General features: G+C 47.5%; 2 protein-coding genes across 2 annotated transcripts; one reads left to right on the plus strand and one right to left on the minus strand.

The window, feature by feature from the left end:
- The first annotated feature begins 1,187 nt into the window (after window positions 1-1,187).
- tm9sf4 (transmembrane 9 superfamily protein member 4) lies at window positions 1,188-13,066 on the plus strand. The gene is made up of 18 exons (XM_067240077.1): window positions 1,188-1,206; window positions 2,414-2,521; window positions 2,657-2,756; window positions 2,907-3,063; window positions 3,417-3,576; window positions 4,786-4,909; window positions 5,295-5,413; window positions 5,547-5,658; window positions 5,763-5,833; window positions 5,917-6,049; window positions 7,904-7,985; window positions 8,138-8,213; window positions 8,334-8,417; window positions 10,020-10,195; window positions 10,330-10,393; window positions 11,105-11,224; window positions 11,698-11,787; window positions 12,109-13,066. The coding sequence occupies exons 1-18, from the start codon at window positions 1,189-1,191 to the stop codon at window positions 12,256-12,258; spliced, it is 1,944 nt and encodes a 647-aa protein (XP_067096178.1). The 5' UTR covers window position 1,188; the 3' UTR covers window positions 12,259-13,066.
- A 5,613-nt stretch (window positions 13,067-18,679) lies between these two features.
- LOC136945542 (collagen alpha-4(VI) chain-like) lies at window positions 18,680-25,188 on the minus strand. The gene is made up of 8 exons (XM_067239425.1): window positions 25,146-25,188; window positions 23,847-24,014; window positions 23,645-23,764; window positions 23,311-23,475; window positions 22,404-22,562; window positions 19,401-19,730; window positions 18,986-19,074; window positions 18,680-18,910 (listed from the first exon to the last, which is right to left on the minus strand). The coding sequence occupies exons 1-8, from the start codon at window positions 25,186-25,188 to the stop codon at window positions 18,788-18,790; spliced, it is 1,197 nt and encodes a 398-aa protein (XP_067095526.1). The 3' UTR covers window positions 18,680-18,787.
- Between the last annotated feature and the right edge of the window lie 927 nt (window positions 25,189-26,115).

Genomic DNA, 26,115 nt, shown 5'->3' on the forward strand with positions numbered 1-26,115 from the left:
CAATTGGAGTATTAATGGAAAAAACGAAAAAGCTACTTGAGAAAGAAGCAGACAGAAGGGTTGCATTGTGCATTTGAAGGTTATACTGTCAAACTGACTGAAGAAGAACGAAATAAGGAAGTGAAAAAATGAAGATAGCGTGGCTCATTGACTGGTCAATTCCCATGATGCAAGGCGGTAAATAATGTATACATTTGCCGATAAGTTTGCCGTTTGTTCGAAATACAAATGTAACTTCATGAATTTAGTTTTTTTTTATGTGTCTGCTTAGAATGTAGTGTTTTGTTGCGTGGTAATTGTCATTGTTGTGCCGGTTTACCATTGTAACCATGAGTTAAATGAGTGTTACGTTTAATAAAGGGAGCTGGATTACTTTAAAATGTGTATACTCAACATTTAGCTCCTATCAGTTAAAGATCTGCGGTGTTAGTTGACGACGCAAGATCAGCGGCGTGTGAAGAAGGCCCTTAAACATTTAAATATACTACTTAATCAGGGAAATTTGGAATTTAACAAGTTTAGTTCTTGATGTACATACAGTAATAGAACGTGCACATGAAAGTATTGCAAAGTATTCTTTGACATACTTTGGGAACTATACTCCATGAACTGAAAGTGCACTACACAGGTTACTATAGAGTATTCCAAAGTATACTTTGAAGTACTTTAAGAAATATACTTTATGAACTGAAAGTGCACTACACAGGCTACTTTACAGTATTCAAAAGTAAACCTCAAATACACTATAAGTGTACTTTAAAGAGTACTAAATGACCTAAAAAGTGGGCCAATTCAGTTTACTTAGTACAAAAATAGTATATAAATAAGTACACTGCTAGTACACTGCTAGTATACTCTTAAGTACCATGATAATAGTATAATTTTTATACTAAGTATACTTACAAAATAAACTTGAAGTATACTTCTTTTTTGTAAGGGATAACTGACGATTAATGATATTACTGAGACGTGGTTGCCAGGTATGTTTCAACCGATACAAGGCTCTAGGGTTCTTTATCGAATTAGCGTAAATCTTTGCATTAAGTTCAGAAGGAAAAGGCAGTACGACCTTAGACCAACAACAACAACACAAAACACCAGAGCAACACATTGATCTGATGTGTTGACATACCGGATCTGAGAGGAAGTACTTGAACGAACTGGCAACCCTGTACACGTGTATTCAAGATGGCAGCCGCTGCTATGGTAGGTGCAAAATAATGAAACTGTGGTCATGTAAACCATACTCGATTTGCGTTGTTACGCATTAATGTGACTTTTGTGTTACGTAAATGTCACAAAATACGTACATGTAATCAAGTACAATAAAGAAGAGGTGCTTTAATTGCATGTCTCTCTGTTTCTGGTGACCATAATAGGCAGTTAACGATGCTGTAGCTACCGTTAAGAGCTAACGTCGTTAGCCAGTTCCCAGCTGTTTCAGCTTGAGAAGATACCATCACGCTAGATAGTTGGCTGGCTAGCGCATAGCGTTTAAAGACGATGTGATCATGTGGCTTGCCAGTCTAGTACCATCAAACATTTAGTTCACATTGAGCATCTGTGTTTCTCCATGTTGTCATAAACTAAATGTGCTGCATTTTAGCGTTAATCCTGCTGGCTAGTAGCTAGCTAGCTGGCATTCATTGATGGCTAACCCAGTATGGCTGACTAACTTGCTTGTTAGCTAGCTATGCTAACGTATCTGTACACGTCGCAAGTCTAGCTAGTTAGGTTATCCAAATCGATTTCCGCGTTTGTGTAGGTACTAGATACCCACAATTCGTGGGCAGATTAGAAGGTTAACAGTTAGAATGATTAGTAATAAGACCTAGGTTCTCATTAGAACTTATCAGAGCCCAGTTACACCAAACTAGCCAGCCATTTCGCCTTCACTTTTCTTAGCAAACACTAACTAGCTAGCAAGCTAACAAACGTGCCAAAAACCACCGTCTTTGCGTAGTAAACTAGCTTCTAGCGGTCTTCGTTTTAAACCCGTGCCACAGCAGAGATCGCTCATGGGAAGAATTGACGTTGTTACTAACTGTCAATAAACTCGTCATAGCATGCGAATCTAGCTAGTAAATCACCGTCAGAGTACACAGTTCAAATCCTTCTCATATTTGTCTCGCTGAAGTTGCCTTTAAAGCCTTCTCCAGCGTAGCACTGACACCTGCGTGCTGGCGCAATGCGCGGATATCATAAGGACAAAAGGTTCGGTAAACACAGGCTTTCCCTGGCAAGTCTGTGGCAGTTAGGGTTTCGACTGGGGACCTCTGACTTGTAAACGGGACCTTTTATAACCACTGCTTTAGCTGTGCCGCCCAACAGCAAGCTCCTCCATGGCGCGGTCAGTGAGTTTAACCACTTCAACTCGGTTACACGTGTGTGTCTTTGTGTGTGCGCTTCTCAGGAGACATGGGGCATGCTCCTTGTGTGTGTGTTTCCGGTGGCCCAGTCCTTCTACGTGCCTGGCGTCGCTCCCATGAACTTCCACCAGGGCAGCGCCGTGGAAATCAAGGTAGCAGAACGTAGGCCGAGTCTGCAGCGTGGTCACACCTGCATAGACACGTCTGTGCAGGACGTATTAAAGTGTAACTAGGCTGAGTGGAACCCAGAGAGCTGCTGATCTCAGTCTGCGCTTCCCCCCCCTCAGGCTGTGAAGCTGACCAGCTCTAGGACCCAACTGCCCTATGAGTACTACTCCCTGCCCTTCTGTCAGCCTGCCAAGGTGGTCTACAAGGCTGAGAACCTGGGTAAGCGTGTGTGTGTGTGCGTGCGTGTGATGGACATGCAAAAGCCCTTGTATGGCTCCCTTAGATGAACTACTACAAGAGAACTAATGTGTGTGTCTGTTGTTCTGTGTGTTTATGCGTGTGCATGCGTATGTTTCCGTGTGTGTGCAGGGGAGGTGCTGCGAGGTGATCGCATCGTGAACACGCCATACTCGGTGCTGATGAATCAGGACAGGAAGTGTGAGCAGGTGTGCTCCAGGTTCACGCTGAGCCTGGTGCAGAGCAAGCTGGTGGCCGAGCGCATCCAGGAGGAGTACTACATCCACCTGTAAGCCTGCTCCTTCCCCTGTTCCTCCTCCCGGCTCCTCATCCCTGCTCCTCCTAGTCCTGCTCCTCCTAGTCCTGCTCCTCCTCCCTGCTCCTCCTCCCTGCTCCTCATCCCTGCTCCTCCTCCCTGCTCCTCCTCCCTGCTCCTTCCCCTGCTCCTCCTAGTCCTCCTACTCCTGCTCCTCCTAGTCCTGCTCCTCCCTGCTCCTCGTCCCTGCTCCTCCTAGTCCTGCTCCTCCTAGTCCTGCTCCTCCTAGTGCTGTTCCTCCTAGTCCTGCTCCTTTTCCACCTACCTCTCCTCTCCCAGTTTTACCAGTAGATCAGTACATTATTTAATCCCTGTTTAAACACCAGGATTGCAGACAACCTTCCGGTGGCCACGCGTCTGGAGTTTTACCCCAGCAGAGAGGGGGGGGCCGGGGGCGGCGGTCTGGAGGAGGAGCACAGGAAGGACGCGGTTAAAGATGTTCAGTTTGAACACGGCTACAGACTTGGCTTCTCTGACAACGGCAAGGTACGGACCAGACAGACTAGATATGGACCAGACAGACCACCGTATTTTTCTGAAAATAAGCCGCATTTTCTATAAACCGCACCCCACCAGAATGGGAGCTTTGTGTTTGTAAATCTGAGTATAAACCGCACTGGAATATATGCCGCACTTGATACGGGAACAATGATACCAAGCAATGCATGAGTATAGGCAGTACAGCATGCCATTGTGTAACACACTTCGAAAACGAAAGTGCGTAATGTATGTTTTCTATTGCCTGGGAATTAACTAATATTTACCTTGAGAAGCGTGAGTTCTAAATATTTCTGACGGTCCCCAAAGCGTAAGTTATTTTTCCGAAACGGTAGCTAGCTAGCTTTAGTTAACTTCCGGGCTAAGTTAGCTAGCATAATACTCGTAGCAATGCTGCTACCATGCTAGCAGACATCACAACCTGCAATGCTGCTACCATGCTAGCAGACATCCCAACCTGCAATGCTGCTACCATGCTAGCAGACATCCCAACCTGCAATGCTGCTACCATGCTAGCAGACGTCCTTAACATGCAATGCTAAGGATTGCTGGGAGGTGGTTTCACCGGCTGCATAAATCAGAATCAGAATTGTGTTAAATCGCCAAGTAAGTGGTCACAAACAAGGAATTTACTTTGGTGGGCAGATGCATACAGTGAACATTTAAACATAATGAACAAATATATATGCAGCGTTACGCTGTGAGACCCGCATTTGAACGATCCCATATATGCGACGCTACTCAACGGGTTAAATAGCATTCACTAAAAAAGTGTTTATACTGTTGTTTTGTTATAAAAACGTTCTGTGTGCCGCTTCGAGAGATAAACCCACCACCACAAGAAACATTTTAAATCGCAGTTTTATTTCCGAAAAAAACGGTAGATATACATTTACATTTAGTCATTTAGCAGACGCTCTTATCCAGAGCGACTTACAGTAAGTTCAGGGACATTCCCCCAAACCAAGTAGGGTGAAGTGCCTTGCCCAAGATATGGACCAGACAGACTTGAAACCCTCCTGTGTTGTGATGATGCCGTTGTCTCATCCTTGATATGTTGAACCTAGGAGGAGACTAACCTGCTGCTGGAGATCTGATCTGGGTAGTACTGTAGCTCTGAACTCCTTTATCTTACTTTCTCTGCCTCCCCTCCTCTCTACCTCCTCCCCTCCCCCCTCCTCTCCTTATCCCCTCCAGTTCTACCTCCACAACCACCTCTCCTTCATCCTCTACTTCCACAAGGAGAAGCTGGAGGAGGAGGAGGATCATAACTACCGCGTGGTCCGCTTCGAGGTGGTTCCTCAGAGTGTGAAGGTGGAAGGTAGGGCCCTCCTGTCTTTCTCCCTCTCTTCCCGCATCTATCATCCTCTTCCTGTGTTTTCATCCTGACTTACATTTACGTTTAGTCATTTAGCAGACACTCTTATCCAGAGCGACTTACAGTAAGTACAGGGACATTCCCCGAGGCAAGTAGGGTGAAGTGCCTTGCCCAAGGACACAACGTCAGTTGGCATGACCGGGAATCGAACTGGCAACCTTCGGATTACTAGCCCGCTTCCCTCACCGCTCAGCCAACAGACTCCCCGACTTCCTGTGTGTTCATCCTGACTTCCTGTGTGTTCATCCTGACTTCCTGTGTGTTCATCCTGACTTCCTGTGTGTTCATCCTGACTTCCTGTGTGTTCATCCTGACTTCCTGTGTTTAGACCTGAAGGCTGATGGAAAGGGGGCGTGTACTCTTCCGGAGGCCGGTGGTTCGGCCCCCCAGGAGATAGACCCCTCCCAGGAGAACCATGTCCTTTTCACCTACTCTGTCCACTGGGAGGTGAGAGGGGGGGCATGTCCTGTGCGTTTGTGTGTTTGAATTGATATATGCTGTGTGTGTAAGAGTTGATTAATGCTTGTGTATGTCCATGTACAAGTTAGCATGTGTCTTTCATCTGTGTGTGTGTCCCCAGGAGAGCCAGGTAAAGTGGGCGTCCCGCTGGGACACGTACCTCACCATGAGTGATGTTCAGATCCACTGGTTCTCCATCGTCAACTCTGTAGTGGTGGTGTTCTTCCTCTCCGGTAGGCACTGTGTGGTGTGGTGTGAGGTGTGTGTGTTCTATACTCACTTGAGCCTTGTATTACTGTTATAATCACCTGCTGTGTGTGTGTGTGTGTGTACCCAGGGATCCTCAGTATGATCATCATCAGAACCTTGAGGAAGGACATTGCCAACTACAACAGAGAGGACGACATAGTAAGAACATGCACGCACACACACACACACACACACACAGAACATGAGGGATGTTCTAAAGTGTGTGTGGTATGTGCGTTCAGGAGGACACCATGGAGGAGTCCGGCTGGAAGAACGTCCATGGAGATGTGTTCCGCCCCCCACGCTATCCCATGGTGCTCAGCTCCCTGCTGGGGTCTGGCATCCAGCTGTTCTGCATGATCCTCATTGTCATCTGTAAGACCTCACACATCATACAGACACCTCACACACACCTCACACATCATACAGACACCTCACACACACCTCACATCACAGACACCTCACAGACACCTCACAGACACCTCACACACACCTCACACACACACCTCAGACACACACCTCACACATCATACACACACCACACACACACCTCACACATCATACAGACACCTCACACACACCTCACATCACAGACACCTCACACACACCTCACACATCATACACACACACACCTCACACACACACCTCACACACACCTCACACATCATACACACACCTCACACACACACCTCACACACACACCTCACACCTCACACACCTCACACACACACCTCACACACACACCACACACACACCTCACACATCACACACACACCTCACATCATAGACACCTCACACACACCTCACATCATACACACACCTCACACACACACCTCACACACACACACCTCACAAACACACACCTCACACACACACACCTCACACATCATACACACCTCACACATCATACACACCTCACACATCATACACACACATCATACAGACGCCTCACACACACAACTCACACACACATCATACAGACACCTCACACATCATACAGACACCTCACACACACCTCACACACACCTCACAGACACCTCACAGACACCTCACACACACACACCTCACACCTCACACACACACCTCACATCATACACACACCTCACACACACCTCACATCATACAGACACCTCACACACACCTCACACACACACCTCACACTAGGGATGGGCGTGGTTAATTGAATATCCGGATATCCTAAAGTAAGTTAGTATTCGAATACTTTTTTTGAATACTTATGAGCATAGTTAAATTTTTTTAAGTTTTTCTTTTTTTAATGAAAAACCGCCGCGTCGTGGTGTGAATTCTAATAGTTGTGACGTTAGAAATGATGAAAACCATCAAAAAAGGTATGCTACGTGACCCTGCGTTCTGCTGCGAGTCTCCTTTCATTTCATTTGGCGCAACAAGAAGCTTAGTTTCCTGGCTGAGCAGTACCTCGCAGCAACCTCAGTTCCTGCAGAGTCTTTTCTACACTGGCCTGCTCGTATATCGACTCCGTATTCACCTCTCCCCTGAGCATGTTTATATGCTCATTTCCTGAATAAAAATGCGTATGGCTAATGCAGTTGTGGCTTTTATTTTTATTTTTAACCAGTAACCATGTAGAGCTAGCATAGTCGGCTATTTATGTTTGCATTGTGTGGTGGAGCACCGTATCCTATAGGATTCCAGTTCCAAGTTAATATCCAAGTTAATATGCAATATTTCTCCATGTGTGTCTTTCGTTTTTATCGAGGATAGCCTACCCAATGTGTTTAATTTCGTCCAATGTATTTTTGTAAACTTTTTATTACACATAATAATAGGCTCAGCGCTATTCCGCCAAGTTAAGAGCCTATACGTCTGAAGATGCAGCGTTTTTTCAAGTTCATTGTCTTTTCGTCATGTTGATAAATTGATCTTTCATTTGTTTTCTTTATTTAACCCTTATTTAATCTAATAGCTTAACAGTCACAACACACAGAATGTGTTGGGGTTCATGTGTTTACTGTATGCTTTGCGTCATGTCAGGCTAATTACATAATGTAACCGCATTAATAAAAATAGATTATGCGGATATTCGAAAATAATTTTGGATACTATTCGTATAGTGAAATTAGTTCAAATCTCCATCCCTGCCTCACACACACCACACACACACCTCACACACACTGTCTCATGCTTGCTACCTCCAGCCATGTGTTGATTCCAGCTCTGTGTGTGTGTGTGTGTTGTGTCTATCTGTAGTCGTGGCGATGTTGGGAATGTTGTCTCCGTCCAGCAGAGGGGCTTTGATGACCACTTCCTGTTTCCTATTCATGTTCATGGGGTGAGTAGATAATGCACTCCTCACACACACACACACACACACACACACACAAACAGTAACCTAGCTTCTGTAGAGAGTTAAGCACTCCAGACCAGATGGTCTGGAGTGCTTATAGTGTGTCTGCTGGGTGCTTGGTGGGTAATTGTTAACAGGGTGTTTGGGGGCTACTTCGCTGGGAGACTGTACCGCACCTTGAAGGGCCATCGCTGGAGGAAAGGAGCTTTTTGTGTGAGTACAGGAACATAAACACTGACCCCTTTACCCTGACCACCCTCTACCCTGACCTGTGACCCCTCTACCCTGACCTCTGACCCCTCTACCTTACCATGTTGTGTGTGTGTGTTCCAGACGGCCACCCTGTATCCTGCAGTAGTGTTTGGAATCTGCTTCATCCTCAACTGTTTCATCTGGGGAGAGCATTCCTCTGGAGCGGTGAGCTGAACACCTTCAGGTGCTAGGGGGTTAGGCTTAGACGTAGGGTTCAGGTTAGGTGTTGAGGTTAGGGGAAACACCTCACACACACACACCTCACAGACACACCTCTCACACACACCTCACACACACACCTCACACACACACCTCACACACACACCTCACACACACACCTCACACACACACCTCACACACACACCTCACACACACACCTCACACACACACCTCACACACACACCTCACACACACCTCTCACACACAGGCTTAGTCGTAGGGTTCAGGTTAGGTGTTGAGGTTAGGGGAAACACCTCACACACACACCTCACAGACACACCTCTCACACACACCTCACACACACACCTCACACACACACCTCACACACACACCTCACACACACACCTCACACACAGGCTTAGTCGTAGGGTTCAGGTTAGGTGTTGAGGTTAGGGAAAACACACATCACACACACATAAAGATGTTATGTAACAGTGCTCAAGTTCAAGTCTTTTATTGTCAGATGCACAGAACACAGGGTCAGACTGCCCACTGACATTCTTAGGACAAGACAACGCAAAGCAACTTGGCATAACATGACATAAGTACACAGAACATAGATTACATCTATGATAAGCTAAAATATAGTAAACCTCCTAATATACAAATAATATACAATATTCAATACAGTATACTAAACCTCTAAATACACATAATACACATAAAAACCTATACTAACCTTATAAACCTATACTAACCTAAGACAAGTGAAGTACAATAGTGCTATATTGCTGATAGTGCAACCAGTAGCTGAAAGTGAGTGTGTAAAGCAAGGCCGTCGTCATAATATATATTGGGGGGACACATCCCCCCCCAATATTCAAATCTGGTCAAAATGTCCCCCCCAACATATTTAAATAAAAATATAAAGTTGCTAGGCTATGAGAGGCAATCATGCACGCTGTCCAAAATTATCATAAAAATAAAATAAAATATTGTCCCCCCCAATGTTGAGTCCATGGCTACGGTTAGGGTTAGGGTTAGGGCTACGGTTAGGGTTACGGTCTTGGTGTAAAGTGACCAGTGAGAAGATCAGTGTCCATTCAGAAGCCTGAGAAGATCAGTGTCCATTCAGAAGCCTGAGAAGATCAGTGTCCATTCAGAAGCCTGAGAAGATCAGTGTCCATTCAGAAGCCTGAGAAGATCAGTGTCCATTCAGAAGCCTGATGGCCCTTGGAAAGAAACTGTAGTCCAGTCTGCGTGAGCGAGACCGAATGCTTCGGTATCACCTGCCAGAAGGCAACGGGGTAAAGAGACTGAAGGATGGGTGGTAACAGTCTCCTAGAATCCTGCCAGCTTTCCTGAGACATGGTCTGTGGTAGGTGTCCTGTTAGGGTTAACCCTGCCGATGATGAACTCAGCAGACCGGACCACACTACGTAGGGCCTTGCAGTTCCTGTCTGTGCAGCTCCCATAGCACACTGTGATGCAGTCAGAATGCTTTCTATAGTGCATCTGTAAAGGTTAGTGGGGATGACCGAGTCCATGCCAAACTTCTTCAGTCTCAGTGCCAGGTCAGGGTATAATGCGTGTCTGTGTGTGTCCCAGGTCCCCTTCACCACCATGCTGGCCCTACTGTGCATGTGGTTTGGGATCTCCATGCCTCTTGTCTATCTGGGATACTACTTCGGCTTCCGCAAGCAGCCCTATGACAACCCTGTCCGGACCAATCAGATCCCTCGACAGGTCCCAGAGCAGCGCTGGTACATGAACAAGTTTGTGGGGTGAGTCATCAGCCCTTCACCACGCTGCTTTCTAGGGGCTCAGCCAATCACCATGCAGCCCTTTGGAAGCCTAACCAATCACCACACAGCCCTTTGGAAGCCTAACCAATCACCATGCTGTGTCTGCTCTGCAGCATCCTGATGGCGGGGATCCTGCCCTTCGGAGCCATGTTCATAGAGCTGTTCTTCATCTTCAGTGTGAGTACCACCCTGCTGCCTTCCTCTTCCTCTCATCCTCTCCTTCTCTCCTCTTATCTTCTCCTCCTCTTCCTCTCCTCTTCCGCTCCTCTTCCTCTCCTCCTCTTCCAAGGTTTTCTTACTGTGTTTTAGGGTTATAAGGACATCTAGGGTTGGCCTTAATAGTGAGGAATAGTTTTGGGGTTAAGATTAGGAGCTAGGGTTAGGCGTAGATTACAGATGACAGGTTTCAGGTTATGAGAACGAGATCGCGAATACAAGCGGCCGAAATGAGTTTTCTCCGCAGGGTGTCCGGGCTCTCCCTTAGAGATAGGGTGAGAAGCTCGGTCATCCGGGAGGGGCTCAGAGTAGAACCGCTGCTCCTCCGCGTCGAGAGGGGCCAGTTGAGGTGGCTCGGGCATCTGATCAGGATGCCTCCTGGACGCCTCCCTGGTGAGGTGTTCTGGGCACGTCCCACTGGGAAGAGGCCCCGGGGAAGACCCGGGACACGCTGGAGGGACTATGTCTCTCGGCTGGCCTGGGAACACCTCGGGGTCCCCCAGGAAGAGCTGGTGGACGTGGCCGGGGAGAGGGACGTCTGGGCCTCCCTGCTTAGGTTGCTGCCCCCGCGACCCGACCCCCGGATAAGCAGAAGATGATGGATGGATGGATGGATGGATGGAGGTTTCAGGTTATGTTTTTGGGTTACGGGTGTGTGGTCGCCCCCTGCAGGCCATCTGGGAGAACCAGTTCTACTACCTGTTTGGGTTCCTGTTCCTGGTGTTCATCATCCTAGTGGTGTCCTGCTCCCAGATCAGCATTGTCATGGTCTACTTCCAGCTCTGCGCTGAGGTACACACACACTCCACACATACTCACACACTATATGTGGTGTGTACGTGGTGTGTACGTGGTGTGTACGTGGTGTGTACGTGGTGTGTACGTTGTGTGTACGTGGTGTGTACGTGGTGTGTACGTTGTGTGTACGTGGTGTGTACGTGGTGTGTACGTTGTGTGTACGTTGTGTGTACGTGGTGTGTACGTTGTGTGTACGTTGTGTGTACGTGGTGTGTACGTGGTGTGTACGTTGTGTGTACGTGGTGTGTACGTGGTGTGTACGTGGTGTGTACGTTGTGTGTACGTTGTGTGTACGTGGTGTGTACGTGGTGTGTACGTGGTGTGTACGTGGTGTGTACGTTGTGTGTACGTGGTGTGTACGTGGTGTGTACGTGGTGTGTACGTGGTGTGTACGTGGTGTGTACGTGGTGTGTACGTTGTGTGTACGTGATGTGTATGTTGTGTGTACATGGTGTCTGGTGTTCCAGGATTACCGGTGGTGGTGGAGAACGTTCCTGGTATCGGGAGGCTCCGCCTTCTATGTCCTTGTTTACGCCGTCTTCTACTTTGTCAACAAGGTAAACAACAACAACAGCTCCTGCTCTCAGAACACCTGCCTCTTATGAAGAAACCACACACACACTAGACGTGTAATAGCTTCATAAACCAGAGTGTAATCTGTGTGTGTATATGTGTGTGTATATGTGTGTGTGTGTGTATATGTGTGTGCGTGTGTGCGTGTGTGTGTGTGTGTATATGTGTGTGTATATGTGTGTGTATATGTGTGTGTGTGTGTGTATATGTGTGTGCGTGTGTGCGTGTGTGTGTGTGTGTATATGTGTGTGTATATGTGTGTGTGTGTGTGTGTGTATATGTGTGTGTGTGTGTGTGCTCCCCAGCTGGACATCGTGGAGGTCATCCCCTCCCTGCTGTACTTGGGCTACACGGCTCTGATGGTGCTGTCTTTCTGGCTGCTGACCGGCACCATGGGCTTCTACGCTGCCTACGTGTTCATCCGCAGAATCTACGCCGCCGTCAAGATCGACTGACTCTCTCTGTCAGCTGTATTTAAGTTTTTTTTTATTTTATGTTCGGTTTATTTTGTATTCTTTATTGTCCAGCGAGCACTGACGTGTGTGTGTGCGCGTGTGTGTGTTTGCATGTGTGGAAAGCTTAAGGTGTGGTTCTGGTGCAACAGCACCTCCTGCTGGCCATGAGAGAGAACTGCTAGAGGGTGGTGCCTCTGGTTCCCCTCTCTCCCTCTCTCCCTCTCTATCTCTTTCTCCATCCCTCTTTCAACCTCCATCTCTCCCTCTCCTTGCATCCCTCCCTCCCCCCTTCTCTCTCCCTCCCCCCTTCTCCCTCCCTCCCCCCTTCTCTCTACCTCCTCCCTTCTCTCTCCCTCCTCCCTTCTCTCTCCCTCCTCCCTTCTCTCTCCCTCCTCCCATCAGCAGAGACAGAGGCTCAGATCACAATCAGCCTCTTTCCTTCAACACCACGCGGGCCAAAGTGTGTGTGTGTGTGTGTGTTACTGTGTAATGTGTGTGTGTGTGTGTGTGCGCCTGCTTGTGGAGTTGGACCAGAGGAGACTTCTCCTCCAGCAGATATGAACTCTGACCCCTGAAGATGTTTTACTTATTTTGCACAAAATCTTTCTTGTCCTGTATTTCTGTCTATCTCCCCTCTCTCTCTCTGTCTCTGTTTTCTAACTGAATCTTTTGGATGATGTTTATGACCAGTGTAAAGGTGAAGGGTCAGGGTTTGGGTGCAGTGTCAGAGGATGAGCTCATGGAAGTTATGCCTGAGGAGTTCTACATTGTACCATGAAATGATATTAAAATGTTATGTTATTTTTTACTGCTGTCTCCTGTGGTGACTCCATGACTGTCAGGTTCTGTCCTGTGGTGACTCCATGACTGTCAGGTTCTGTCCTGTGGTGACTCCATGACTGTGTCAGGTTCTGTGGTGACTCCATGACTGTCAGGTTCTGTCCTGTGGTGACTCCATGACTGTGTCAGGTTCTGTTCTGTGGTGACTCCATGACTGTCAGGTTCTGTCCTGTGGTGACTCCATGACTGTGTCAGGTTCTGTGGTGACTCCATGACTGTCAGGTTCTGTCCTGTGGTGACTCCATGACTGTGTCAGGTTCTGTGGTGACTCCATGACTGTCAGGTTCTGTCCTGTGGTGACTCCATGACTGTGTCAGGTTCTGTGGTGACTCCATGACTGTCAGGTTCTGTCCTGTGGTGACTCCATGACTGTCAGGTTCTGTCCTGTGGTGACTCTATGACTGTGTCAGGTTCTGTGGTGACTCCATGACTGTCAGGTTCTGTCCTGTGGTGACTCCATGACTGTCAGGTTCTGTTCTGTGGTGATTCCATGACTGTCAGGTTCTGTCCTGTGGTGACTCCATGACTGTGTCAGGTTCTGTCCTGTGGTGACTCCATGACTGTGTCAGGTTCTGTGGTGACTCCATGACTGTGTCAGGTTCTGTGGTGAATCCATGACTGGCAGGTTCTGTCCTGTGGTGACTCCATGACTGTCAGGTTCTGTCCTGTGGTGACTCCATGACTGTGTCAGGTTCTGTGGTGACTCCATGACTGTGTCAGGTTCTGTCTCCTGTTGTGACTCCATGACTGTGGCAGGTTCTGTCCTGTGGTGACTCCATGACTGTGGCAGGTTCTGTCCTGTGGTGACTCCATGACTGTCAGGTTCTGTCTCCTGTTGTGACTCCATGACTTTGTCAGGTTCTTTGGTGACTCCATGACTGTGTCATGTTCTGTCCTGTGGTGACTCCATGACTGTCAGGTTCCGTCTCCTGTGGTGACTCCATGACTGTGTCAGGTTCTGTCTCCTGTTGTGACTCCATGACTGTGTCAGGTTCTGTTCTGTGGTGACTCCATGACTGTGGCAGGTTCTGTCCTGTGGTGACTCCATGACTGTGGCAGGTTCTGTCCTGTGGTGACTCCATGACTGTCAGGTTCTGTCTCCTGTTGTGACTCCATGACTTTGTCAGGTTCTTTGGTGACTCCATGACTGTGTCATGTTCTGTCCTGTGGTGACTCCATGACTGTCAGGTTCTGTCCTGTGGTGACTCCATTACTGTGGCAGGTTCTCATCTTTGCTCCTTTAACAAGCTGCTACAGTTTCGAGCACATTGATCACGTTGATATAATACACCTTCAAGCTCGAGTCAGGAATCTCATCGCTGCACATGGGGACACACAAACACACATGCAGTCACACACACAGAGAGAACAAGTCAAAACAGTTTATAGTACACACTTCATAAACACATCTTTAGACTTCAATATTAATACTGTCTGACTCTCCATCATATTCGTCCTGGCCGTGGAACTGTGGACCAGCTCTATACCCTCGGCAGGGTTCTGGAGGGTGCATGGGAGTTCACCCAACCAGTCTACACATGTTTTGTGGATTTGGAAAAGGCGTTCGACCGAGTCCCTCGGGGGCTCATGTGGGAGTGTATGAATGCGCTGTCGATGTCTTCTAAAACAGACTTGATGGCAGAATCAGAATCAGAAATCAGAATCAGAAAGGGATTTATTCGCCATGAAAGTTTGCACAGACAAGGAATTTGCTTTGGCAGGAAGGTGCATACAATAAACATATACCTAAAATTTAAATATGTGGACTAACTATACTAAGGGTACATAAACTAGCAGTACTAAGTGGGATAAATATAAGTTGCCGTAAATTACAATATAAAAATACAAAAATACAAATATTACAAAAAATATTACAAAAAATACAATGAATCATCACATCTCAGCAAAGAATCATCACATCTCAGCAAAGAATACAAAGAATCATCACATCTCAGCTCTCCAGCGACAGCCATGTTTGTTGAAAACGAATTCAACCCAAGCACTCTTTTGTGACGTGGTTGATTACGTTACTGTTGATCATCTGTCCATTATTGTATAAAGCCCTCCCTGACAATTAGATTGGTACGAATGGCTCTTGTTCAGGCATAGTTTTTCCCCAACGGAGCAATGCCAGACCGAACTTCCCGATGAAGGATTCAAAATCTGTGTCTAATCCAATATGTAATGATAGTATTCAATGACACAAATCTGTGTTCTAGAAAGAGTGGTCTGGAGTCGCAGAGGTCCGATAATATCAGCTTTAATGCAGCAGTTGGAAATCAACAAGTACAGAGCTTTGGGGTTGTCTACGTTTCCCTACCCGCAACAGAGTTTGGGTTGGTTCACGAAGTCCAACTGGCTATCTGTCCCTCCCCAGCATATATTTATACAGTGCAATTGAAACACAAGTATCAAAAAAGGGTTGAGCTTGTTCTCTCGTGCATCAGGGAGTTGTTCTTGCCTACGCGTCCCACCTGCTCGGGTGCCGTCTCCACCCGGTTTCAAGGTTGTTTCTGAAAATGAAGAGATAGAGACACAAAGAACAGCCTGCTTCCCACACCCAGTCTGAGACCCAATGTTTAAGCCTGAGCACACTTCTAAGTTCATAACTTTAATAAGCACAATGCATAACTTTAATAAGCACAATATATTCTTTAATCCCTCTTTTGATCTCTGAAAACACCAGAGATCAATCAACATAGCCCGGACCAACCACCGCCTCCTCGTCCTGGTCAGCCAGCCCCAGCAACGGCATTTGGAACCCCTTTGTCGGGTTCTCCACAGCCGAGACAATGATCCTGTTACACAGGGACCTGATACATGGGATACAGCAACAGTCATGTTGATATTGATATAGCACACTCTTAAGTAAAATAGCGGAAACCTTCTTAGTCCAGTACAATTCTAGTGTGGTCAAGCAGTATCACTCTTGACCTAGTCGTAACCCTCTGTTCCGGACTCTCACATTCGTAGCAATAGCAAAAGGTTCACTGGCCCTTCTCCACCAACTCCTGCAACGTTCTAAGTTCATAACTTTAATAAACACAATGCATAACTTTAACTAGAGAGGGTACAATTTCTGGGGAAATTGTAGGGTGTGCTTGCTTGCGTCGGTTGCACAGGGGTCCGTTTTTGAATGACATTTTTACAACTGATATTTCTGTATATGTTATATAAAAATGCATACTTATTATTTATAAAGATTACATAGATTTAAAAGCATGTTTTTTTTGCTGCTCATTTACAACTGAAAATACGAGTGAAGTGTAGAATGAAATAGATGTCTTCTCATTTCCCCTGCAAGAGGCAGCCTCATCGTTGAATCAAAACGAATAAATTTGGCAGACCGGTGTAAAAATTGACCTAATCTCTATGACTTAAACGTCCTTTTAAGTTTTTCCCTTCTCGTGATATTTTCAAGCATTTAGCCTAGTCATATTGCATTCATTCATGAATAAAGAACCCCCTTTGAAGATTATTCTACGATGTTACCGGCAGTAGAAGATTGAATCGCGATTCAAACAGTACCATCTGCTAACTGAAAATATGCCCCCCAAAACGTAAATAAGCTTGACATTTATTTAGTGGAAAATCGCTCATTCATAAAAAGCTCACTGGTAGCGACCATTGTCAGTAACAACGCAAAATGCGATATAGCCCTGTGTGGAGAAGCTGCCCCTGTAAATTGTACTACTACGGTACAGTACTAGACTACTGCTGTGTTCATCTTGGTAGCGATTGCGTTGGTTGAATTGGATTTAACGCTCCGTTGTACGGTTTAGGCTGAAATTAATTATTTTCATGAACAGATTGACAAAGTTTAGGCTGTGGCAATGAAGTTCAGGTTAGTAGCCGAACATGTTCTGTAGCTGTTTGACTTCCTAAACAGCTGTGTAGTGTAGATGTTTTTGTAGTGTGTCTCGTAAGCTACAGCGTTGCAGTGAGCTACACTGGTTTGACACGACAGGTAATGGTAATTTCACCAACAAATCGTTTACTAATGTCAGAATAAATCCTACAACGAAAATGTATATGTGAGGAATGTTTATTTTAACGATTGAAAACAGATAACGCTACATCATAGACCATTGTAGTATGTGTTGCCCGGGCAACACAGGCTAATGTCATGATGCTAATACTTCAGTGAAATAGTAGACTACTGTTTCCGAAAGTAGATGTACTTCCTTAATAATACCAGCTTATATTGTACATTACACATCACAATTGTGTGTCATATCACAAAGTAAAATGAGTAAATAGTTATCACCCTGGCCTCTTTTCTTGTGGCGTTTCTGCAGCTGCCTTGCAGTAAAGCTATAGTTAGCCTAGCTATCCCCCAAGTTAACAGATGCGAAACGAATGTTCTGCCAAAGGTAGTCACGCGGGTTTTCGTGACGTTAGTGACGTAGTGACGTTAGTAACGTCATTGACTGTGGCTAGCAAATTAGCCACCGTTAGCTTCACTTTTCACCACAAAAACTTAACTTCAGCCTAAACCATGCAACGGAACGTAAATTCCAATAGAAGCAACTCAATCGCTACCAAGACAAAACTTTTGACGCCTACTTTGTCTATGTAGGCCAAATATTGACTGAGTTTTAGGGGGGGCAAAAAGAATAATAAAAATAATAATAATAATATATATGTGAGAGAACAAAGGTTGTGCCCTTGCCGAAGGCAAAGCACACCCAATAAGCACAATATATTCTTTACCGACCAAACTTTTTTGTGGGCGGGGCTAAATTAGGCCCAGGCCAACAGGGCTGTAGTGGAGGTGAAACGCCGTTTACGAAAAACTGAAGAAGATCAATTCACGTTTTTAAAAGTTGTTTTGGTTTGCACAGCTCAGTGGCGATTTTAGACCCTTTTTAGGGATGCTCAAGCACCCCTACAAATAATAATAATGTAAAAATAAAAATTCTTATTGTTTATTATCATTTGATTCTGGTAGTTCATGAAGAAAGGGACATCCATAGTTATTTCATTCATTCAATATTTTGCATAATAATGCAAAATATAACAGATACTAAGTTATTCAAGTAAACATCAGGGTTTCCTGCAGCACTTTTCAGTTAAGGCGGGCCGCGTAAGCAACACACGCCTGCCGCCTTAACTACGCCCCCCCCCCCCCCCCCCCCACCCTACAACCTTAACTAACACATTTTCTGCGGGAAACCCTGAACATCATTAACCCCTCGTGCTGCCTTCGGGTCACATGACCCAAAGGTTCATAACGAACCATCGTTGTGTTTACCCAATTTTACCCAATACAAAAACAAATATATATTTTTTTCTTTTAACCTTTGCAATGTGGGGGGTCTGAGACAGCCTAGCTGTTAAAAGAAAATGCTTCACTTTGTCTTTGTATGCGGTAAATCTGTCGCAATACGACGGTGGGTCACAATGACTGATGGGTCAGAATGACCCGAAGATAACACAAGGGTTAATGAAGTAACCATGCTGAAACAAATATATGCTATAAAAAAGTTACCCTTTAACAGTTATTCCAGCTAATATAACAAGTAAAGATAAAACAGTGATTAACACTCGATGATGGATATAATGTTGCCGATATTAAAGAAATCCTGGTGGAACTGGTCCAAAGACCCAGATCCAGGATCAGACCAGCTTCTCCCAGTGCTGTCAGTCACCATTGGCAGGGACTCCATGTCTGACCTCAGATCAGCGTCTAGACAGCACTCTCCTCCTGCTCCATCCTATGGGCTGCTCTCTCCTCTCCTGGCCCAGCTTCAGCACTGGAATGCAGGGAGACCAGCTCTATGCTCCCCCTCTCTGCAGGCTTCCTGGTGGTCTGGAGAGACACAACACAAGAGGCTCAGGAAAAGGGGAAAACCCTGAGAATTGTGACATGAACAAACGACAGTACCTTAAAGTACAGATAGAGGGCAGTGTTGGACGTCAGCAGAGTCAGCAGCACCACCACCACTCTGATGATGAAAGCTGCCAGAGGATTGGCTGGAACAGAATCACAGCAAATGAAGAGAGTGATCATCATCAGATCAGGTTGTCAACTACCAAGGTAAAGACACATCCTGTAACTTCCATTTCCAGTCTAAAGTGCTGCTACTTGTTTTTAGACTGTGGAGATGAGCAGTGACCTAGGTGACTGCTACTGACACATTCTGGGGGTGTCTACCTGCAGATCACCACAGGACTCAAGTGACTGGCAGTTAAGTTTCCTCAAGACCAGCCCCCACTAAGTTTCCAGAAATGTATAAAGGCAGCCATTTTGATGGACTTCAAAGTCGCAGGTTGTGCTTTTAAACTCCAGTCTCACTAACCTGCTACAGTGAGAGAGAGGAGCTCACTCTCAGAGGTGAAGTTATGATAGAAAACGTAGACTTCATAAACACAGCTGTAGTTTCCTTGGTGGGCGTGGTCGGCAGCAGGAAAGAGGAAGTTGGCAGAGTGATTGACAGCTGTGAGGGTGTGTCTCAGGGTTGTGTTGGAGCCAGTGAAGGTGAGGTGGAAGGAGCCTCCTGGGTACTGTGGCTGGATGGAGCAGGTGATGGTGAAGCTGTGGTCCCTGAACACCTGCAGCCCCTGCTGCTGGTCCTGGGAGACCCCTAGCATGGAGGAAGACAGGGAGAGTCTGGGCTGGAACAGGATATCTGCAAACAAAGGAGTAAAGAGAGAACATTTCAAAAGCAGGACAAACACTTCTCTCATTCAGCTGTGATAATCCCATCAGTATGAAACGATAAACGATAACATCACGATACCAGAAACTATTCATGATTACAGCTGTAGGGGGCTGTAGTCTATTATAAACCTTTACTAACATCTACTGAGACAGGTTGAGACTCAGTAATGTGTGACTGCCAACATTATCAGCTGAATATAACAACATTAAGTGTGTACTACCTGAGCAGATCACCTCCAGGGTAGAGGAAGTGTGGAACCATCTCTCATTTGTTCCACACTCCCTCGGCGCAGACTCAGACCCCACACAGTCAGGTTTAAACCGCCATACAGCATGTTCTTCATCACCATCAGTGTATCCTATTGAAACAGCAGAGCCACAGTCCAGCTGTCTGCACACTACAAATGCATCTTCCAGGCCCCAGATAGACCAACCAAACATTCTCCTCCACTCTCCCTGGTGTTTCATCTCCACTCCACCAGCACAGCGACCATCTCCTCCCTCCAACCTCACATCAGAACCTGGAGAGACAGGAGACAGTCAGGTCCTCTGACTCTCTGTCCAGTCCTGTCCAGAAACAACCCCTGACCTTTAACCCTTTAACCCTAACCCTTTAACCCTAACATAGTGTTGGGGTGCTCAAACATTTTCCTATGAACCAAAAATCAAACTGGACACCCTCCCCCACACACACACACACACCCCCTCCCCCACACACACACACTCACACACACCCTCCCCCCCACACACACACACTCACACACCCTCCCCCACACACACACCCTCCCCCACACACACACACTCACACAAACTCACCCCCCCCCCACACACACACACCCTCCCCCACACACACACCCTCACACACCCTCCCCCACACACACACACTCACACACACACCCTCACACACACCCTCCCACACACACACACCCCCTCCCACACACACACCCCCTCCCACACACACACACACTCACACACACACCCTCCCACACACCCCCCCTCCCCCAAACACACACACACACTCACACACACACCCTCACACACACACACCCTCCCCCACACACACACACTCACACACACACACACTCACACACACACACTCACACACACACCCTCCCACACACCCTCCCACACACACACCCCCTCCCACACACACACCCTCCCACACACACACACCCCCTCCCACACACACCCTCACACACACACACCCTCCCCCACACACACACACCCTCCCACACACCCTCCCACACACACACCCTCCCACACACACCCTCCCACACACCCTCTCCCACACACTCACACACACACCCTCCCACACACCCTCCCACACACACACACACACACACAGCCTCCCACACCCCCTCCCACACACACACATACACACATACACCATCTCCTCCCTCCAACCTCACATCAGAACCTGGAGAGACAGGAGACAGTCAGGTCCTCTGACTCTGTCCAGTCCTGTCCAGAAACAACCCCTGACCTTTAACCCTAACCCTTTAACCCTAACATAGTGTTGGGGTGCTCAAACATTTTCCTATGAACCAAAAATCAAACTGGACACCCTCCCCCACACACACACACACACCCCCTCCCCCACACACACACACTCACACACACACACACCCTCCCCCCCACACACACACACTCACACACCCTCCCCCACACACACACACTCACACACACACACCCTCCCCCACACACACACACACTCACCCCCCCCCCCCCCCACACACACACACACCCTCACACACACACACCCTCCCCCACACACACACACTCACACACACACACCCTCACACACACACACTCACACACACACCCTCCCACACACACACCCCCTCCCTCCCACACACCCTCCCACACACACACCCCCTCCCACACACACACCCTCCCACACACACACCCCCTCCCACACACACCCTCACACACACACACCCTCCCCCACACACACACACTCACACACACACCCTCCCACACACACACTCACACACACACCCTCCCACACACACCCCCTCCCACACACACCCTCACACACACACACCCTCCCCCACACACACACACTCACACACACACCCTCCCACACACACACTCACACACACACCCTCCCACACACCCTCCCACACACACCCCCTCCCACACACACACACACACACACATACACCCGGCCACACACACACACCCTCCCACACACACACACACTCACACACACACCCTCCCCCACACACTCACACACACACCCTCCCACACACCCTCCCACACACCCTCCCACACACACACCCTCCCACACACACCCCCTCCCACACACACACACACACATACACCCGGCCACACACACACACCCTCCCACACACACACACACTCACACACACACCCTCCCCCACACACTCACACACACACCCTCCCACACACCCTCCCACACACCCTCCCACACACCCTCCCACACACCCTCCCCCACACACTCACACACACACCCTCCCACACACCCTCCCACACACACACACACACCCTCCCACACCCCCTCCCACACACACACATACACACATACACCCGGCCACACACACACACACTCACACACACTTCCCCTCCCACACCCCCTCCCACACACACACATACACCCGGCCACACACACATCCCTCACTCTTGGCCAGGCTGTGCTTCTCCATCTTGCCACAGAGGATGTGAGCGAGGCGCGCCCCCGCCCAGCTCAGCAGGGGGAATTCATCCAGGTAGAACAGATTCATGTGAGGCGGCTCCGATGCTACCTGCCTCAGCTCAGCCATATCCACGTCCTTCACACCTGGACACACACACACATACACACACACACACAGAGGAGATATACAGACATACACAAACACACACACACAGAGGAGATATACACACACACACACAGAGGAGATATACACACACACACACACAGAGGATATATACACACACACACACACACACACACAGAGGAGATATACACACACACACACAAAGGAGATAAACACACACACACACACAGAGGAGATATACACACACACACACACAGAGGAGATATACACACACACACACACAGAGGAGATATACACGCACACACACACACACACAGAGGAGATATACACATGCACACACAGAGGAGATATATACACACACACAGAGGAGATATACACACACACACAGAGGAGATATACACACACAGAGGAGATATACACACACACACACAGAGGAGATATACACACACACACAGAGGAGATATACACACACACACACACAGAGGAGATATACACAAACACACACAGAGGAGATATACACACACCCACAGAGGAGATATACACACACACCAACAGAGGAGATATACACACACACACAGAGGAGATATACACACACAGAGGAGATATACACACACACACACAGAGGAGATATACACACACACACACAGAGGAGATATACACACGCACACACAGAGGAGATATACACACACACCAACAGAGGAGATATACACACACACACAGACACACACACAGAGGAGATACACACACACTTCCTCCTCCTCCTCTCACCTACAGCGATGATCTCCACGCCGGTCTTCTTCAGGTGGTTGCCGGCGGCGATGGCGTCATCCTGAGACTGCCCGTCCGTCAGCAGGACCAGGAAGTGAGGCGCGTTCTGCCGAGCGCCAGACTCCACCTTCAGGTTCTCCTCTAGAACGTGCAACAGGGCCTTACCTGACACACACACACATGCGCACACATACACACGTGCACACACATTCACACACACACAGGAACGCACACACAGGCATACACACACACAGTGTTGTTTACCTGTGTTGTTGTTTACCTGTGAAGTGGTTGTGTACCTGTGAAGGTGTTTACCTGTGAAGTGGTTGTGTACCTGTGTTGGTGCCGCCCCCTTTATATCTGAAGCTCCTGACAGCATCCAGCAGCTGGTCCTTGGTGGTGAAGTCGTTGAGCTGCCACTCGGTATGAGGGTCATCACTGTACTGGGTCAGGGCTGAGGTCAGGGGTCACAGAGAGGTCACAGGGAGGTCAAACAGGGAGGGGGGAAAGGACAGAAACCACAGAAGAAGTCCCACCTATCTGCACCCTGTCTGGGCCGATGGGGAAGGGCGTGACCAGGCCCTGCAGGAACACTTCGACTTGGTGGAAGTTGATAATACCGATGCTGCCGGAGCCGTCCACCAGCAGCACCATGTCAGCAGGGCCCGCAGACTCACAGGAGAAGGGACGCTGCGTGGAGACTGCTGGGGGAGAGGGGGAGGAGGAGGGGGGAGGGGAGGCAGGTACGGGGTGTAGGGGTTAGGATTAGGGTTGGGGGGAGGGAAGAAGACTATCACTTCTGTTACAGCACCATCACTCCTGTTACAGCACTATCACTCCTGTTACAGCACTATCACTCCTGTTACAGCACTATCACTCCTGTTACAGCACCATCACTCCTGTTACAGCACCATCACTCCTGTTACAGCACCATCACTCCTGTTACAGCACCATCACTCCTGTTACAGCACTATCACTCCTGTTACAGCACTATCACTCCTCTAACAGCACTATCACTCCTGTTACAGCACCGTCACTCCTGTTACAGCACCATCACTCCTGTTACAGCACCGTCACTCCTGTAACAGCACCGTCACTCCTGTTACAGCACCGTCACTCCTGTTACAGCACCGTCACTCCTGTTACAGCACCGTCACTCCTGTTACAGCACCGTCACTCCTGTTACAGCACTATCACTCCTCTAACAGCACTATCACTCCTGTTACAGCACCATCACTCCTGTTACAGCACCATCACTCCTGTTACAGCACTATCACTCCTCTAACAGCACTATCACTCCTGTTACAATCCATCACTCCTGTTACAGCACCATCACTCCTGTTACAGCACTATCACTCCTGTTTGTTTACAATTTTACATTGAAAATACATAAAATACATTTCTTGCAGGTGTCCTCTTCATAATCCAAGGAGTGCAGTAGGCTACCGCGATTGAACTAATGCGATTAACAAAGGCATTCGCAATTAAATGAAACTAAGGATAGTAAGGAAAAAAGGAAAATTCTGTTTCGTTATTTTGAAGCAAATTCGCTTTTACAACCGATATTCAGCTGCTTTAAAAGGGGCTGGCTATGGTGAATTAGGCCTACAATTATGACAACTGTTTCAACTATTGTGCATGTAAGGAATTCTATTATGAACTCATGTTTCGATGTTTGTGGTGGTAAGACAATTTAACAGAGAACCCTAATACATTTTGATCAACATAACATAAGCTGGCACTAATTCAGGTCTATACCAGTATAGGACAGTATTAAATATAGTAATCCATGTCTGTACTGTATCCTACACTGTACAGATACAACAGAGCCCTACCTGTGCTCCAGAACATGACCACCAGCATCAGGACAGGAACCATCTCTCCCTCAGACTGGGTCTCCACTGGGCTGTAGAAGACTTCTGACTGGGGAGTGGACTGAGGGCCGAGGATGGAAACTGCAGCTTCTATAATCCATATCTCTTCTATTTCCTGTGACGCACGTTACCACAACTCTTCCAGCTAATCTGCTTTTACACATAACCTGAAACTAACACCATCTCCCAGCTCATATTAAGATGTCAACATGTAGAAGTCTAAAGACATGTTTATAAAGAGATAACTGCCTGTTCTGTTTTATGTGCATCCACGGGGCAGGGTTCCACTGGGCAGGGTTCCACGGGGCAGGGTTCCACGGGGCAGGGTTCCACTGGGCAGGGTTCCACGGGGCAGGGTTCCACTGGGCAGGGTTCCACTGGGCAGGGTAGCACTGAGTTCCAGTGTGTGCTCCAGAACATGACCACCAGCATCAGGACAGGAACCAATCTCTCTCTCAGACTGGGTCTCCACTGGGCTGTAGAAGACTTCTGACTGGTGAGTGGGCTGAGGGCAGAGACAGCAGCTTCTATAATCTATATCTCTTCTATTTCCTGTGATGCACGTTACCACAACTCTTCCAGCTAATCTGCTTTTATACTGAAACTGACATCAGATCTGAGGACTGATCTCCCAGGTCATGTGACTGTAAAGATGTGTATGATAGTGTCTTAATATAGAAGTGTGAAGATGTTAATGAAAAGATAACAGCCTTGCATCTACACACACACACACACAAGTTTCACACACAGGTACACACATATATGCTCACTTGTACAATCATTTGCATGGAAGGGTTCATAGAATTTATTTATTAGTTTTCTCTCTATCAAACCGTATTAGAATAATCAATCTCATACATCAGTACAGACATAAGTATGAAGAGAGTATTAATACATTGTGTGAAACTATACATTGCATAGTCATGGATAC

Source organism: Osmerus mordax, chromosome 7, assembly GCF_038355195.1.
Source record: "Osmerus mordax isolate fOsmMor3 chromosome 7, fOsmMor3.pri, whole genome shotgun sequence".
NCBI lineage: Eukaryota > Metazoa > Chordata > Actinopteri > Osmeriformes > Osmeridae > Osmerus > Osmerus mordax.

Excerpts from the sequence above, each read along its gene's own strand:
- tm9sf4 (XM_067240077.1), top strand. Across the intron at positions 5,414-5,546 it reads CCTACTCTGTCCACTGGGAG|GAGAGCCAGGTAAAGTGGGC; the intron begins GTGAGAGGGGGG and ends GTGTGTCCCCAG. Across the intron at positions 8,214-8,333 it reads GGAGGAAAGGAGCTTTTTGT|ACGGCCACCCTGTATCCTGC; the intron begins GTGAGTACAGGA and ends TGTGTGTTCCAG.
- LOC136945542 (XM_067239425.1), bottom strand. The coding sequence starts at position 25,188 with ATGGTTCCTGTCCTGATGCTGGTGGTCATGTTCTGGAGCACAG. Across the intron at positions 23,765-23,846 it reads CCCAGACAGGGTGCAGATAG|CCCTGACCCAGTACAGTGAT; the intron begins GTGGGACTTCTT and ends CCCTGACCTCAG. Across the intron at positions 23,476-23,644 it reads AGGGGGCGGCACCAACACAG|GTAAGGCCCTGTTGCACGTT; the intron begins GTACACAACCAC and ends TGTGTGTGTCAG.